The sequence below is a fragment of the Talpa europaea genome (assembly GCF_964194135.1).
Source record: "Talpa europaea genome assembly, chromosome: 6".
NCBI lineage: Eukaryota > Metazoa > Chordata > Mammalia > Eulipotyphla > Talpidae > Talpa > Talpa europaea.
The window spans coordinates 71429027-71447806 of NC_140072.1; the positions used below are offsets into that span (position 1 = coordinate 71429027).

General features: G+C 35.9%; 1 protein-coding gene across 2 annotated transcripts in view; it reads left to right on the forward strand.

Moving 5' to 3' along the window:
* Window positions 1-9100: 9100 nt before the first annotated feature.
* The window catches only part of GCC2 (GRIP and coiled-coil domain containing 2), a 52968-nt gene continuing 43288 nt past the window's right edge, over window positions 9101-18780 (forward strand). The window contains exons 1-3 of one of the 2 annotated variants that reach the window (XM_084235683.1): window positions 9101-9184; window positions 10089-12545; window positions 13207-13276. In XM_084235683.1, coding sequence (XP_084091809.1) covers window positions 9167-9184; window positions 10089-12545; window positions 13207-13276 — 2545 coding nt within the window. In that variant the 5' untranslated portion in view covers window positions 9101-9166. The remainder of the gene's footprint in view (window positions 9185-10088; window positions 12546-13206; window positions 13277-18780) is intronic. The other variant, XM_084235682.1, reaches the window with a different exon arrangement.

Genomic DNA, 18780 nt, shown 5'->3' on the forward strand with positions numbered 1-18780 from the left:
AGAACTTATTTAGAGCTGAAATAATAGAATATCTGACATTTGCTTCAAAAATATCAAAATGGTAAGAAAAGATGGGAAGGAGAAAAATACAGGTTGGGATGAGGTAGGAGTAGCCATGTAATTGCTATATCAAGATGATAAGTGCATAGAGATTAGTCACATTGTTCTTTTTATTTGTTTGTTTGAAGTTTTCCATAACAAAAAAGGGAAATAAAAGGTAATTCTGGGGAAAGTTGATTTTAAAATACTGCTTCTGAAATTTATTTTATTGTGTTTTTATAAGAATATGCTTATCACTTCAGCCAAAAATATTCATTTCTAAACTAGAATCTTTTACATTTTTTTTCTTTTTTTTAAGAATTAGAGAAAGAAATTGAAGAATTCAAATCAAAACCTGTTGCTGGAGGAACTGATGATATTATTAAGGTAATGAAACAGTTGTGAATATTGTTTTAATTTTTATTTATTTGGAAGAAATATCTAATGATAAGTCGAATTTCTTTGAGGACTCTCAGCCAGCTAGAGCTCTGTCTTTACATCTTGTGTTACTACTTCTTTTCTGCCCTTGATTAAGTTTTTTACCTTTGTAGTGGAGTGTAAAAAAGAGGATTAAGTAACTTCTCCATCCCTTTCTCTTCTGACATGAGTACTCTAATCTCTCCTGATTATCCCACATACTCTAATTATGATTGTTGCCTCAATCCCAGTCATGTACTTCCCTCTCCCCCTCCAAAATCCATCCACATCAGGATTTTAATTTGGGGGCTGATTATCTATAGATAGTATATAACAGAGCAGATTAGTTTAGATAAAATGACAACTGACCCATATCTCACAGTTGTGTTTCTAGCTTTTAGGAAATAAAATCTTCACCCGTTTCCGTTTTCTTCCTTCATACTCAGCATGACTGACTCTTCTTCCCTGGACTTTTTCAGGTCTTTTTACTTTGGAGACTTCAGCTTTTCAGTTTCCTTTCTCCTCAATCTGTGTCAGTGACCAGAGGCCTCTTGTTCCTGTAATATAATGCTGTACTTTATCCTCTCTTTCTCCATTTCCATGAATATGTCAAATACCTCATATCTTATTTGACATTTTGTTAACCCCCTTACTAGACTTTCTCTTTTTAGTGTTACATAGTCCCAAGTCACACATTTCTGTTTTGATTTTGTTCCCTATTTAAAAACTGGAGTTGCTTATTTCTTACTCCCTTAATGCTGTTTTTTCCTTCCTCCACTTGGCCTAAACTTTTTTTTTTTAAATTAAAGTAACATAGCTTATAACACTATATGATTCAGAGGTATAGGATCACACCTCTTTAGATGTATGTAACCACACCCCACCTACCACCAAGGCATCCATATTCCTCCACTATAGTCCATTCAGCCCCCTTTAAATCCTGTGCTCCCTACTTTTACCCTTTGCCCCTCTGTAGCCTCAGTTCTACAGTCAGACTCATGGGGTTTCTTTTGGTTTGGTTCTTTCTGACCCTTTGTTTTGTTTCTCTGTATTCCACATTGAAACTGTCTAATAGTTGTCTTTCTGCTTCTGATTTCTTTCACTTTACATTATCTCCTTCAAGCCTAACCTTCTTTAATATTTCTTTAGCTTCTCAAAGTTGTGCTGTAATTTTTTTTCTTGCTTTTTAGCCACATTTATAATTTGAATCTTGCTATTTATTCTTTGTATATCATCTTACTTTCTCATTATGTGACTCCCAACTTGTGAGTAGTACACGATTGAGGAACTCCCAGGGAGTTAGTACAAGGGGTCTTTAACTCTCTATTTATATTATACTATCTGGAGCCAGACTCCCTGGTTAAGAGCCACAGATGCCTGCTCTTCCACTTATTAGCTATGTGATGAGCATGGCAGAGTTTCTTAACTTCTTTCCCTGTAACTCAGTTCCTTCATCTGCATTAACAATAATACATACTTTCCATGGGGTAGTTGGGTAGTTGTGAGCTTTATGAGGTAATACATTTATAGCACTTAGAACTGTGTCTGTCACAAAAGTTCTCAGTAATTATTCATTGTCATTATCACCACTTATTTTTTTGTGGAGAGCATTTCATACAGACACCCACACACTGAAAGGTCTTTGTATGAGGTTATTTTCTCACAAAGATTCTTCTCTGATTTTGTATTAGTTAACTCTTACCCCTTAAAATACTTCTATACAATTGTATTTCAGGATACCTAAATACTTGCCCATATTTCCTGCTTATCACCTTTCCCTTATTCCCCTGTACTGTCAAAACTACCCTAAAGATGAGTTGTTTTTTTTTAAGATTTATTTATTTATACATGCAAGATCTGGGGTACAGGTCAGAGGTGTGGGGGGTGAGAAGATTCACCAGAGACAGAGTGGGGAATAGAACAGGAAGACTGACAAATACACTGCTGAGGGGAGCAGCGGGTGAGCCAGGAGAGGTCTGCTGTGCCATGTGGGTTGCTCCCTGGCCAGCTGGGAAATCGAACTCGTGCTGTGGAGGCTGCAGACAGCTTCATAGGTTGTGTCTTAACCCGTGAGCCACCAGGGAGGCCCTAAAGATGAGATTTTAAAAATTTCTTTAGGTAACTTTACCTTTCAGGTTCTAATTGAATATTAAGCATTTTATCCTGACCACTCAAGCCTCAGGAAAAAAAAAATTGGTAAATTTAAATGAGAATGAAATCTGGATTTCCAAAGATCATCTTAGGCTAATGAGAAAATTATTTTGGGTAATGATTAAAATATGTATGAGATAATTATTTAGCCGCTCTAAATATTCTATAATATTTTAATAAAAATCAAATTGTATACTCTGTAACTCTGGAAAACTGAAAAACTGTTCTTGCTAAGTTTTGTTTCTTCATTGTGAAAAGTACACAAGAAAGACATGATTTTTAATACAGAATGTTCTGTTCTTCATATTTATCACTTTGTACAGTTTTTAATTTAGAGATTCCTGATAGTCATCTTCTAGTGCATTGCAATACATCTAAAGTTATTGCAAGCCTAACATTTTTTATCTTAAAAAAATTAAAAATAGGGCCTCCTTGGTGGCACGGGGGTTGAGCACTGCACTGTGAGGCAATCCGAAGCCTCTGCAGCAGGAGTTCAATCCCTGGCCAGGCAGCAACCCACATGGCGCAGCAGACCTCTCCTGTCTTGCCCACTGTTCCCCTCAGCAGTGTATTTCAGTCAATCAGCCTATTCTGCTCCCTGCTCTGTCTCTGGTGGGTCCTGTCCACCCCCTCATCTCTGGTCTGTGCCCCAGCTCTTGTTTGCATAAATAGATGGAGCTTTAAAAAAAAAAATTTTTTTTTTAATAAAAGCCCATATTTCCCATATCAAAATTTGAGGTATATGGTATAACAATGAATGTATGGACTTCTTTCAAATGCAAAAAGAAAGTGAAAGCTGCATTTTAAGATATTAGAATTTTTAGTACATATCACTCATGTTTTCTTTTTGCTGGACCGGGTTTGTATTTTTTAAAAAGTAACTTAATAATTCTATGCCTCTGATCTTTAAAGTTTTTTATAGCTCTTTTCAATTAATGGCTCTTTATCTCTTAAAATTAATGAATGTATTTAGACTTTTTCAGCTATTTGCCAATCATAAATTTATGTCGCATTACCTTATATAACATAAAAAAAATTTAAAACTAAAATTATTTAAACTAAGGTAGTGTGGGTACATGATCTAGAGATAGAACTAATAATTACTTCATTATAATAAATAACTTCTGGAAATTATGTCTGTATTTCTAAATAAATATGCTTCTTTTGTTATTTCTTAATTCATTTTAGATATTAAGCTGTTAGCTTCCTGTTACTGTTCCTGCTAGCAGATTAATAGCTGTATTTCACAATGACTCCTGCTTTCCAAATGGTCAAACAAATAATCTTTTATATTTTTTCCTGGACACTTGCCAGGAAATGCTGCACTAATTTGGTTAAGTTGTTCTCTACATCTACTGTACAGTTTTCCAGGATATAGAAATGCCTTTTGCCGTTATCCTATGTGTGTGTATACTACCTCACCTATCCCATCCTCAAATTTGCTCTGTCATCATTCATTTTTTTGGTTAACCTCATTTTAGGAGAGCATGTCCTTCTGCAGCTTTCTAAGAATAGATTCATGAGAGGAAATCTTCATGTCTTATACTTTAAAATGACTATATTCATGCACACTTAAGTAATAACTGTAGCTTGAATATATGGCTGTTCTGTTATCTTGAGCAGCAGAGTATTTCACATAAGTTCAGAGGTAGTCATTTCTGGTATGATTGTAAACTGATGTTTATTTGAGATTTTAACATTTAGAATTAACTTTATCTGAATTCATGGTTAAATGAGTCTGAATTTCCTGTCTGCATAACTTTGGGTCAGGTTATGCCAGTTTTATAGAGTAACTTAGAAATTCATGCTTTTTTTATTTGTCTTGTACAGGCTCATCTGTAACTGGGATAATCTGTTCCTTGCAAATTTGATAGGCAATCAACTATAAAACTTGCAATTTCTTTGGTGGACAATTTTTAAGTCCCAAGTTTGATTTTTTTTTTAATATCCCCAATTTTTTTGTTTTTTTAAATTTAGTTCATGTTTGTTTTCTTTATACTACATATGAGTGAAAGCATTTAGTGTTGTGCTCTGGCTTGTTTCACTACACATAATACCATCTCTGTTGCTGGAAATGACAGTATTTAATCTTTTTTCAATAGCTGAACAGTATTTCATTGTGTGTATATCACTTCTGAGTCAATTTGTCAATTGATGGGCACCTAAGTAGTTCCCAGTTATTATAAATAGTATATAAATATTTGCTGCAGTAAACACAGGCATGCATATCCCTTCAAATAATGGTTTTGGGTGAATACCCAGAAGTGAGATAATTGGATCTTATGAAATTCCTACTTAAAACAAAGGAGCTAAGAGCACACAACAGAGTAAGGAATCTCTCTTCCATAAATAGTATCAGGAAAACTGGACAACCACAGACTGTAGAGTGAATTGTGCCACTATTTTACAACAGGCACAAAAATTAATTTAAAATGGCTTAAAAACTTGGATGTCAAGTAAAATACTTAGAAGAAAACATAGGTGATTATAGTCCTTCACATAGTCCTTGACATGTTTGGGGACTCAGTTTATGACCAGAATAATGTTGCTATTAAATGTGCTTCAGTGGATATGTGAGTACGTGTGTCTCTTTGAGTTAGTGTTTCTGCATTCTTACCTAGGAGTGCAATATGGTAGATCTGTTTTTATGTTTGAGAATCCCACATGCAGCTTGCCATAGGGATTGGACCATTCTACATTAACACCAATGCTGGGACACCAATGCAGTCAGAGAGCTTTTTTCCACACCTTTGCTAACTAGGTCTTTTTTGGTTTGGACCATCCTCATAGGTATGAGATGGTATCTTGTTGTGCTTTTCATTTGTACTTCTCTGATAAGTGATACATTTTTTTATGTGCCTGTTTACCATTTATGTTGTCCTTCAAGAAATATCTGTCTAGCTCTTCCACCCATTTTCTGATTGATTGGGTTTTTTGTTGTTGAATTGTAAGAATTCTTTGTCGATCTTATAGCCCCTTGTCAGATGTATGATGTGCAAGTATTTTATACCATTCAGTAGGGTGCTTTTTGTTTTAATGACATTTTCTTTAGCTGTGAAAAGCATTTTAGTTTGGTACAGTTCCACTTGTTTACTTTTGCTTTTATTTCCTTTGGCATAGGAGTTGAGTCCCCAAATATATCACTAAGACCGATTTGGTGGAGTGTTTTGCCTGTGTTTTCTCCTATTTTATCGTTCTTTATATTTTGTGGTTTTAGGTCTTACATTCAAGTCTTTAATCTGAGATTGTTTTCTAATCACTTATTTTGAGCTTATGTTTTTCTTTGGTGTTCACATATGGGTCTCATGGAGACAGCAAAAAGTTGGGTTTTGTTTTCTGATCTGACCAACCACTCTGCCTTTTGATTGGCAAGTTTAGTCCATTTACATTTCAGGTGATTAATCATATTTTGCTACTGTGATTTTTGTCCTTAGTTTTCTGGTTCTATTTCCTTGTTCAGATTTTTGTGGCATATTTTTTGCTTTAGATAGAAAAGCTTTCAGAATTTCTCAGAGGGTAATGCAGTGTTTGCAAACTCCTTCAACTTCTGTTTGTCTCAGGGGGGCCTTTATTTTTCTCTGGTATCTGAAGGATTGTCTCTCAAATATATGGTATATTCTTGGCTAACAGTTTTTATCTTTCAGTATGTCATTCTGTTCTCTCCTGGCTTGTAGGGTTTTCTCAAAGAAGTCTATTGAAAGCCTGATGGGACTACCTTTATTGATTATCTGCATTTTTCCCCTAGCTAATTTCAATATTCTTCCTTTGTCTAAACTCTTAGCGTTGATATGCACATACTCTCTTTTTTTTTTAATTTTTTTTTTTTAAAGAGGCACGTATTTTATTTATTTATTTATTTGTTTATTTGTTTGTTTGTTTATACATGCACTGGGTACAGTCAGAAGCACGGGAGGGTGAGAGAATTCACAAGAGCCAGAGTGGGGAGCAGAGCAGGCAGAAGGACCGAAGTACACTGCTGAGGGGAGCAGCGGGCAGCAGGAGAGGTCTGCATGCCATGTGGGACCCTCCTCCGGTGGCCGGGGAGCAGCTGGGGATCGAACCGGCGCTGCAGAGGCCGCAGGGAGCTTCACAACCCAGCGCTCAACCGCTGCGCCACCGGGGAGGCCCTGCACGTACTCTTTTATCTTCACACACTTGTATATTTAGTTCTTTCCCCATGTTTGGAAACTTCTATTTCTATTATTCTATTATCTATTATTTCTTTGAATTAGTTCTGTATTTCCTTCTTTTCCCCTTGGAATACCCATTACTCTTATATTGTTTAATTTCCTAATGGAATCACATAATTCTTGAATTGTTTCTTTAATTTTTCCCTTCATAGTCCTTTTGTTACTGCCATCTGAGTACTTTGTACATTACCATCTTCAAGATCACTGTTCTTATCTTCTTTTATTCTGCTACCATCACTTTCTCCAGAATTGTTTATCTTTTGATCTTTTTACATCCTGCATGTCTGTTGTTATTTTTAAAGCTTCAACTTCTATTTTCTTTTCATTAATTTCTCAGGTAATTCATTTTTATGAGTTTCCTTCCAATTCTTTGAATTTCTTTATCATGGCAATTTTGAACATTGTACCTGATAGGAAGATAATATCCATGTCTTTTGTGGTTGGATTCTGAAGTGTTGTTCTCTCCTTGTGTTTACATAGTCTTTTGAGGTCTCTAGGTGCCATGGGTTGTATTTTTCCATTTGCCTATTTTGCTGCTGTAGACTTCCCTATATTTTCATTTGCATATCTGCAGTAGGAACTTAAAGATTTCTTCTGCTTTTCCAGCAGGTAGCATTGTAGAGGGTTTTTATGGGTTTGTTTTTTTCCCACCTTTATATGACTTTAGATGTTTGGCCTTTCCAGGTGTCCATAAGTTCAGATTTCTAATCTTGCAGCTCCTGAGTATGGTTAGGGAGTGTTAGGGGGATGGGCCTGGAGGGGTCCAGTCTGGTGAGTGGTGGGGGACTTGGTTGTATTTGTGGCACTCTCAGTATCCCTCCCTTCAGGGTTCCAGACCTGAGTCTGTATGCACTTTCTGTGTGCTTCACAAAATCTGTACTAGCCCCAAGTGGTGAGGGGGAGAGAACACATCCCAGTTCATTGTTCTTGTCTTTTCACTGGGTCCTGGCCTACTGAAGCACCCCAGTTACTCTACAGATACCTTCCTTCAGTCAAGTGTATTTGCCTACACATCATTTAGGTCTCCCTTCCCTAGGTCTCTTGGCCAAATAGCACTGTGGTTTGTGTGACTGCCTCCTGCCCCAGACCACAGCTTCCAAGCATCCACCTGCCTCTTGTTTAATGAAACATGAATATTTTCAGTGCCCCTCTGGTGTGGTCTGTGCTGGTCTCTGATGTCCAAGAATTACTCTGGTTTTGCCCCATGTCACGGGACCTGCTAAATGTAGTACCAGTCGGGGTTAATATTCAGATTATTCTCTCAGAAGCAAATCTGGAAACTTCTAATGAAGCTATCTTGGTCCTGTGTCCTGTATTTAACTCCTTTAAGCCAAATGATCATGAAAAAGCATTGGCAAAAGGGACAACTCCAATACCTTCCTCATTACTTCCAACCTCATGAAACACACTGACAGTGTGTAGACTGTAGAGCCTCCTTGGGTCTGAAACCCCAAAGAGGAAGGCTAGTAGCAGTACCACAAACATAGGCTAGCCATCCTCCTCCCCAGAGCATTCACACCAGTGGCTGAATCCCGCCATGCTCCTCCGTCATCCCTAGTTTGATTTTTGAGTAGTTACAGAGTAATTGTCCTTTTGAGTAGTTACAGAGTAATTGTCCTTTTTACTTGAATTAATGCAGCTGTATTTTTCTGTATATTTTGATCCATTTTATATCAGTTTAAAATGTCACTGCTAAGTACTTGTGCATAACATTCTCTTCAATTGCTTAATTTCTAACTTATATGTAGATAATGTTCTATTTCAATTCATGCTTTTGTTTGTTACTTCTATCTTGCTAGAGATTGCCTATTTTGTTAGCTGTTATCAGAAAACTGACTCTTGGCTTGTTGATCTTTTTTTCCATTTGTTTTATTCCCTCTCCTATTTAATTTTTGCAAAGAATAAACCTCTCTCAGGTTTGAGGACCATGGTAAGGTGATTTCTTACATATTATTCTAGCCACTCACTCAGATTGTGCACCAGTCCCCAATTTTTGAATCCCTCATACCCCTTGGCAATAGCTGGTACTTCCAATTCCTAAGTAGTTTATAGAGAGTATTTGCCAGTTTCTTCTGTGTATTTCCCTGTGCAGATCCTTGGCTTATAGCTTTTTCCTTTAACTCATTTTCAGGGTTTTTTTTTTTAATGTGTTAAAATTGCTCATATTCCACTTTTATACTTACTTTAGCATCATTTGAAAAGGTGAGGAAATAATTATGCATTGGGTTAGTTAGTTCACCATTTTTAACTTTGACCACACAAATCATCCTGTTCCGAAACAGGCACTGACTGAACGTCTAGATGCTATTCTTCTGGAAAAAGCAGAGACTGAGCAACAGTGTCTTTCTCTGAAAAAGGAAAATATTAAGATGAAGCAAGAGGTTGAGGTAAGGCAACTTTTTAGTGTTTTTTTTATTATTAACTTTTATAATGTAGTTATGTGTTTCAGAGCTAAAACTTTAAAAAGCATCTGATCTGCTTTTAGCATTTGAAAAACAAGGTGTCATGTTGTAGTTTACTTATTTAATCTTTTTATTGCTATAATTCCATTCTTTTATAAAAGTGGGGGAAAATATATTTTATTAAAAAGGACTTATATAGGGCCTCCCCTGGTGGCGCAGCAGTTGAGCGCTGGGCTGCGAAGCTGCCCGCAGCCTCTGCAGCGCCGGTTCGATCCCCGGTCGCTGGAGAGGGTCCCACATGGCACAACAGACCTCTCCTACCGTGCCCACTGCTCCCCTCAGCAGTGTATTTCGTCAGTCTGCCTGTTCTTTCCCCAGCTCTGGCTCTGGTGAATTCTCTCACCCTCCTGCGCTTCTGACTGTTCCCAGTGCTTGTATAAATAAATAAATAAATCTTTAAAAAAAAAAGAAAGAAAGAACTTATTTAAAGTGATTATTGATCCTCATACATTCTGGAAATACCATATCTGTTCACTTATAAGATATTCAGTTGCCTGTTGGGATTGGGTTAATTTTCTCCAGAAAGTTCCTTATTAATTCATTCAAGAGACATTTATTACTGCTTTGTGACTTAATACTACTTATAAAGTTTATTACTTTTTAAAAGAAAGAAAACTCAGAAACTTCTTAGCTTTTAATTATTACTTGGAAAAACATGTTAGTAGTGCTAATTAAGCAGAATTCTTGGAATCTCAGTTATCATATTTTTCTAAGTACATTTCTATTCAGTTCCTTTTCTGTCTAGTGAGTCTGTGGCTAATACTTTCCTGAGAGAAGATAAAAATTTTATCTTTTGTCTTAAATACTTTTTGTGTCTTTTTTATAACAGAATTCACTAACTAAGATAGAAGATTTGCACAGGGAGTTTGAACAATCACAAAGAAATTATGTGAAAGAAATGGAAAATTTGAAAAACGAATTAGTGGCAGTACATTTCAGACACAGTGAAGATAAAGCTAGCTTGCAAAAGGAATTGGAAGAAAAAACAAAAAAGCAATTAGAGCTTTCCAAACAACTTAAATTTCAGAGTGACTCTGAAGATAATATTGAAAAACTACAAAAACAGAATCAGGAAATTAGGTCAGCCTTTGAGGAGCAAATTTCATGTATGAAAAAGCAGTTTGACACTACCATAATTGAAAAGGAGCAAGAAATTACCTATCTTCAAGAAGTCATTAAGGCCAATTCTCAGCATTACCAAAAAGATATTAATAATTTACAAGAAGAATTTTTACAATTGAAAGCTACACACGTAGAAGAAGTAAAAGAATTGATGTGCCAAATTGAAGCATCATCTAAAGAACATGAAGTAGTAGATGATGTAAACAAGCTGAAGGAGAACTTAGTTAAACCATGTGAGACAAGTGAAAAGAAATGTGAAAGTGGCGAATTAGAAAACTTAGGGCAAGCTTCAAATGCAAACCAAGAAAATCAGCTGCATTCTTTGCTCTTACAAGAAAATACTTTGGCAGAACAGGTAGTAAATGAAAAAGTCAAACACTTAGAAGATACCTTAAAAGAACTGGAGTCTCAACATAGTATTTTAAAAGATGAGCTAACTTACATGAATAATCTTAAATTAAAACTTGAAATTGATGCCCACAATATAAAGGATGAGTATTTTCATGAAAGGGAAGACTTGGAATTTAAAATTAATGAATTATTATTAGTTAAAGAAGAACAGAATTGTGTAATCGAAAAATTAAAATCTGAGTTAGAGGATTCAAATAGACAATTTTGCTATACAGTAGAACAACATAACAAAGAAATACAAAGTCTTAAGGAAGCACATCAAAAGGAAATATCAGAACTAAATGAGGCATTTATGTCAGGTTCAGAAAAAGAAAAATTAGCATTAATGTTTGAAATACAAGGTCTTAAGGAGCAATGTGACAGCCTACAGCAAGAAAAACAAGAAGCTATTTTAAATTATGAGAGTTTACGAGAGATCATGGAAATATTACAAGCAGAATTGGGGGAATCCGCTGGAAAAATAAGTCAGGAATTGGAATCAATGAAACAACAGCAAGCATCTGATGTTAATGAACTTCAGCAAAAGCTCAGAACTGCTTTTAATGAAAAAGATGCTCTTGCTGAAACTGTGAATTGTCTCCAGAGAGAGAATGAAAAATTATTATTGCTACAAAAATTTGTGCCAGAACTTGAAAATACCATAAAGGACCTTCAGGAAAAGAATGAGGTGTATTTGGTTAGTCTCAACCAAAGAGATACCATATTACAAGAACTTGAAGGCAAGATAAGTTCTCTTACTGAAGAAAAAGATGATTTCATAAGTAAAATTAAAAGTTCTGATGAAGAAATGGATAATCTCCATAAAATACATGAAAGGGAAGAAAGATTGATTGTAGAACTTAGGGAGAAAGTGGAGCAAACTACCCAATATAACTGTGAACTAGAACAAAAGGTAAATGAATTAAAGGGAAGACTAGAAGAAACTTTAGAAGAAAAGGATCAAAATTACCAAAAACTAGAAAAGCTAATGGGCCAATTGAAAACTCTCTCTGAAGATCAGGAATCATTGCCCTCTGAAGTGAAATCTCTTCATGAGGAAAATAATAGACTAAATGCAGAAAAGAACCAAGTGAGTAGGGATTTAGAAGCTCACCTGTCGCAAAAAGAAGAGGATATGCTTAAGGAACAAATTTCTGAATTGGAAAAGAAACTTAAGTTAGCCATTGAAGAACGAGATAATTTAAGCAAATTGTTTGAAAATGAACAAGTTCAGAAATTATTTGTCAAAACTCAGTTGTATGGTTTTCTTAAACAAATGGAGTCAAAAGTTGCAGAAGAAAATGAAGAACAAAATGTTGTAGATGTCATACAAGCTATAGGTGAATCCTTAGCTAAAATGCAAGAAGAAAAACTCAATTTGACATTTCAATATGATGAAAGGATACAAGAGTTAGAAAAAGATGTTAGGTGCCTACAAGAAGAAAATGCAGTTCAATGTGAGGAACTTAGGTCTTTGCTAAGAAACTACGAGCAAGAAAAAGCTCTATTAAGGAAAGAATTAGATGAAACCCTGTCAGAAAAAGAAGCCCTGCAATCTGATCTTCTAGAAATGAAGAATACTAGTGAAAAAACAAGGCTTGAAAATAAGAATCTTTTAATTCAAGTTGAAGAACTATCACAAAAATCATGTAGCAAAAATGAAATAAGTAATGAAAATGAAAAATCTTTTCAAAAAGAATTTGAGAATGTAAAGCAATTACTAGAACAAAAAGAATCTGAACTGCAAGATATGAGAGCAGAGTTAATATTAAAGGTACTGTTAATTTTAACTTCATGAATTTAAATTTTTAGTTTTAGTCATAAAGTCAAAAATATATAAACATTTTTGCACATTGGAATCAACTAATTTTTTAGTGTATAATCTCAAATGCAAAATTTCTGGAGAATGCACTAAACAGTTCTATTTATCATAATATTATCATTTGTTTATCATATTATCATTAAATTTTAGATCATTTTGGAATCTTACATTAATAGGGGTTAAATTATTAGGAGTTAAATGTGTTGACTAAAATTATATAACTGGTCACCAGCCAAACATGAAAAATTTTGGATTTCATTCTTTTATATACATATACCTTTAAAAGAGGACACTTGAGCAAAAAGGCTATGGAAGTATTTAATCCAATATTTTAGAATTTTCTATAAAAAATTATGAATGAAACTAATCAGTGTTTTCCCTTTTATTTGATATGTTAGCTTGTTCATTTTGGCCTTGTATATTTTTTATGGTAAATTCTATATGCATGATAAAGGTCAGTATTACAGGCTCTAGCAAGGGGATCGAGGGGAAAGACTTCACCAAATTGCTTTTTTGTATGTTTTTCTTTGATAATTTTCTCATGCTTAAGATGATGGGCAGTTCATCAAGGGAAGTGAAGTGATTGTGTTTTTGTTTTTTCTGTGAAATCTAGGATTCCGTAGAGAAATCACCTGTAGAAAATCATCAGCCTTCTTCAGTAAAAGATCTGGAAGAAAAAATAGGTAGCTATGGTTTTGCATATGTTGTCACAATTACACAGATTCTTCTTAGTGTTAGAATCAATTGGAAAATGTAACTAAATAGTGAGTTGATAAAAATAAATTAAGTAGCACTCTCTTCCTAATGACTCCTTTCTTACCCCTCTCAAAACTCATTTTCTGTTGTTTAACCCAGGCAGTGATACGATTCCATTTATAAATGGTTCCATAATAGTTTTTGGATTTTTCATTTATTTAGCAAACTTTGTTTGAATGCTCAGGTATCTAGGTACTGGTAATAAAAGGTGATTAAGATATTGGCTATGTCTTCAAAGAGATCACTGTCAGAAGAAACTGTTATTGCAGTAGTTTGAAGTGTGGACAATGTACATTGTGGTCAGTACTGGAAGAAGACTAACTGCTTCTTTTGAAAAACGTCAGAAAGTAATATATGCTCTTTCTTTGCATCTTAAATGAATATTTTAACACAAAAGGTATTCCAGCAATAGGGAACATCAGGAGCTTGTCTGTTAACATGTAACACCAAGGAGCATACTAGGAAGGTCCTGGAAAGGCAAGAGTTCAATCATAAAAGCATTTCTATGACCTGCAGAGGAGTTAGGATATCATCATGCTCGCTTATTCCTCATAGAAACATTATGGAGTCACTCTTACTCTCATTTTAAAATGAAAGAAATAAATACTTGTAAGAGTTAGTTAATGTACCCATAATCTCTCAATTTAATGCCCAGATTGATGGCCGAGAGGTGAAGAGGGTACTTTACATAGTTCGAAAGCCTCCTCTTGTAATGAATGATTGGGGCAAGACAGGTTAGCTGAGAGCAGAAACTGTTTTTATGTTATCCATTTGTTGTTGGGTGACTCATTTTTCTTCACATAATTCTTAAATTCCTTTCATTTTGTTGAAAATGGTTGCATTTTATCCTTTCTTACAGCTGTATATACTGCATCTTCTTCATCCAGTCATCTGTTGAGTTACATTTAGGCTGCTTCCATTTCCTAGCTATGGTAAATAATGCTGTAAACATTGTGGAACATGTGGATTTTTCTGTTGATGGCTTCTGGTTCTGTGAATATAGACCCCAAAGTAGGATTTCTAGGTGGGTCTTAATAATATTTCCATTTTTAGTTTTTCAGAGTAAATCCAGATCACTTTCCCTAATGGTTGGTCCAGTTGACATTCTCACCAATAGCATAACAGGGTTCCATTATCTGTATATGTTTCTAACACTTGGTTGTTGGGAGTATTTTTAATATGTCCTATTTTCAAGGGTATGAGGTAGTACTTCTTTTGTAGTTTTGATCTGTATCTCTTACCACAGATGACATTTTTTAATGTCTTTTGGCCTTCTGGAGATCCTCTTTGTTGAATTATTTGTTCTGTTCATCTGCTGCCCTTTTGTTAACTGGTTGGGTTATTTGATTTTTTATTGTTGAATTGTATGGGGCCTTATATATCTTGTATGTTAATCCCTTCTCATATTTTGTATTAACATTTTCTCCCATTCAGTGGGGTGTCTATTTAATCATCTTGTTTATTCTTTCACTATATAAAAGCTTTTAAATTTTGAGATAATCCCAATTGTGTAAAACACAATGTAATACACAATTAATGTGTATTAATGTAATACACATTACACAATATTTTTGTTTTTAGTTCCTTTCTGTGGGGATTGAGTCACCAAAAATATTTTACTGTTGATATCATGGAACGTATAGCCAGTGTATTCTATATATTTTATTGTTGCAGGTCTTACGGTTGAATCTTTAATCCATTTGGACTTGGTTTTTGTGCATTGGTATTATCAAGTAATCCAACTTCCTTTTTTTATATCTGGCTTTCCATTTTTCCCAGCACCGTTTATTAAAGAGAGAGTCCTTGCTCCATTTTAGAGTTATGGATGCTTTAGCATTGATTAGGTGCTGGTATACAACATGGGTTTGTTTCTCAGTTCAGTTCTGTTGCTTTAGTCCATGTATCTATTTTTGGGACAATACTGTTTTATACTGAAGTTGGAAGTCAGGTAATGTGGTACCTCCATCTCCCCCCTTTTTTCAAAGCACTGCTTTTGCAGTTAGATTCCCTTTATGATTCTGTATAAATTTTAATATTTCTTGTTTCATTTCCTTGATAAATATTAAATTTGCTTAACATTTTAAGCAATATACTAATATTGATTTCTCCCCATCAGTGAACATTGTATATTTTTCTATCTCCTTATGTCACTAAGTCCTTTAATAACATCTTGTAGTTCTCGTTGGTCTTTAATTTTTTTTTTTAAGATTTATTTGTTTATTTATACAAGCACTGGGTACAGTCAGAAGCGTGGGAGGGTGAGAGAATTCACCAGAGTCAGAGCGGAGAGCAGAGCAGGCAGAGTGACGAAGTACACTGCTAAGGGGAACAACGGGCCGCAGGAGAGGTCTGCGCACCATGTGGGGCCCTCAGCTGTCTGCCGGGGATCGAACCAGAGCTGCAGAGGCTGCAGGCAGCTTCTCAACCCAGCGCTCAGCCACTGCGCCACTGGGGAGGCACTGGTCTTTAATTTAGACTTATACTTTAGACAAGTTTTTAATTCTTTCTGAAGCAATTATAAATGGAGTTTTCTTTCTTCTGCTGCTGTTTTTTTGTTTGTATATAAAAAGACTAGATATTTTATGCTGATTTTATAACCTGACCCTTTGCTGTATTCATTTGTTCTTTCTAATAATCTTTTTGTGGAGTCTTGAGGATCCTCTATATATAATATATTGTCTGTGAATAGTATTCACTTTTCTTTTCCTTCTTGTATTTTATTTATTTCCTGTATCTTGTCTGATTAGCTCTGCCAAAACCTCTGGTACTGAGTTAAACAGAAGTTGTGACAGTGAGCATCCTTGCCTTGTTCTGAATTTTATGGGGAAACCTTTCAGATTTTCACCATTGAGTAGTATATAAGTTGTTGGTTTGTAACATATGGCCTTTATTATATTGAGGTAATTTCCTTGTATTACGATGTTGTTTACAGTTTTTGTCATTAATGGGTGCTGAATCTTATCAAATGCTTTTTTTCTATATATTGATATTATATAATTTTTACTTTTGTTGTTATGATGTATTACATTAATTGATTTACTTAAATTAAATTGTCCTTGCATCCCTGGGGTGACTCCCACTTGACCATGATTTATAATCCTTATGGTATGCTGTTGAATTCAGTTAGCTGATATTTTATTGAAATTTTTACATCGAGTGTTCATTGGGGATATTAGTCTATAATTTTCTTGTCCTGTCTATTCACTCTTGGTTTTTAAGTTAATGTTGCCATCATAAAGTATATTAGGGAATATTCCTTCTCGTATTTTTAAAACAATTTGAACAAGGTGGGCATTGGTTCTCCTTTAAAAGTTTGACCAAATTCAGTTGTAAATCTCTCTGACCCTGGACTTCTGTTTTATGGGAAGATTTTTTTATTGCTGTTTGAGGTTCCATGCTTGTGCGCAGTTTATTCATTTGTTTCTTCCTGGGTTAGTCTTGGTGACTTTGCTCTGGAAGTGTATCCGTTGTCTCACCTTATTTGCTATTTGTGTGTAGTAGGGGTTAGGCTTGGGGCACTTGGAATATAGTTTTGTTTTTCTTCTTAGTTTACCTTGGCATGAGGGGGTTTGGGGCTTTAATATGCAATCTCTGTTTGAGGAGTGAAGTTTGTTGCTCCTGTTGGGGGGAAAGGATGTCCTGAGCAAATTCCTTATAGGCTTTGTGGGTGCCACCCCCACTCCATCAAGATACTGGGAACTACAAATCCCATGATCCCCAAAGGGAAATTGTGGGGACCCAAGAGCAGAGTTAAGCAGCCATTTTCTCTGTTTGTAAATAAAACCAGCCATCTTAACAGGGTCGGGGCTCACTTGGCTTGTGCTCTTGGCCAGGCAGGTTTGGTCTCGGCAGGTCATTTGGGATTTTCAGGTTGGTGGAACATGTAGCACACATTTAAGAATTTATTTCCCTCTTTTCTCCCAGAGTTGTACATTTCCTCATTCCCCTTTCCTTATAAATAAACCTTTGGTTAACCTTTTGTGTGTGCCTGCAGTGTAAGTACCTTTTAAGCACACGGGTGAGGACCCATAGTCAGGCAACCAATTTTAGAGTGGGGTTGCCCTGTAACACTCCTACCTCCTCTTTCCTTCCACTGCATGCTGTATTCTGTGCTTAGGTTATCTTATCTTCACACCCTACCTCCCTACTATTCTATTCTTCTGCAGATCTATGATCTATGAAACTTGTCTCTCCTAGTGGAAGGGGCTAGGTCTGGACTGCCAGGTTCAAACTTCATGAATAGGTGCTGCTTGGCAGGCAGGAAGCATCGAGCCTGAGTGTGGCAGGTGGGCATGTACCAGTTTGTTGCTATGGCCCTTTCTGCTCCACCCCTGCATCTGCTGCTGCTTCTGCAGTGCTGCAATATCTGCATGCCATTTGTGTACTTTCCCAGTGGATGCGTAGATTATGTCACAAGGCCTACTCTCTGCTATTGGGCTTTTTATGGAGTCCAGCCTGGCATCTCTTTGGTCTCTTCCAGGAAGGGTATGGGGAGGGAGCTTTAGGTGTCTGTTCCAACAAAGTTCCCACTGCCCCAGGTCAGGTCTGCGCCTACTCAAGTGTCCGCAGAGTTCCTCCAGGAAATTTCACTATGGCCCAGGTTCCCCCTATCATGGCTTGAATGGTTTTACCCTAGCCTGTTCTGCTGGCTGATATATATTTCCCAGTCATGCTCCCCTTTCTTCCTCCCTGCTCCTTTCCCCCAGGGGCCACCAGCCCTAGTTCGTGATCTCCATGGTAAAGTCCTGCCACTGTATACTTGGGACAGAGTGTCTGGATCTTCCTATGAGCAAATTTTTTTTACAGTTGTTTTGAGGGAGAGGGTGGGCCCAGCCTCTCTAGTCTATGTTGTTGTAAAGCCTGTAGTTTCTTTTAATCTTTTTTTTCCCTCTATTGCCATATCCTTACCTGCTTTTGGTTTCAGAGTACTGTCAGCCTGATAAAATGTGCTGGAAATATTCCCTCTTCCTCACTTTTAGGGAAGAATTTGCAAAGCATAGGTATTGTTCCTCTTCAAAGGTTTGGTGGAAATCAGTAGTGAAACCCTCTGGTCTGACCTTTTGTTTTGGGGAGCACTTTTGATTACTGTTTTGTTTTCCTTGTGATTTCAAATTTCTCTTCTCATTCAGTTTTGAAATGTTTGTCCATTTCTTCTACATTATCCAGTTTATGGACATAAAGATGACATGTTGTTACAACTTCTCTTTCACTTCTAATTGCTTTTCTCCCTCATTTTTTCCAGTGAGCCCTAGATAGAGGTTTGTCTATTTTGTTTAATTTTTTAAAGAACCAGATTTTAAGTTCATTGATCTTTTTGATTTCTATTTCATTTATTTCTGCTCTAATTTTTATTATTTCCTTCCTTCTAGTGCCTCTTGATTTCACTTGTTATTTTTCTAGTTCTTTAAGGTATAAACATTAGATTATTTAT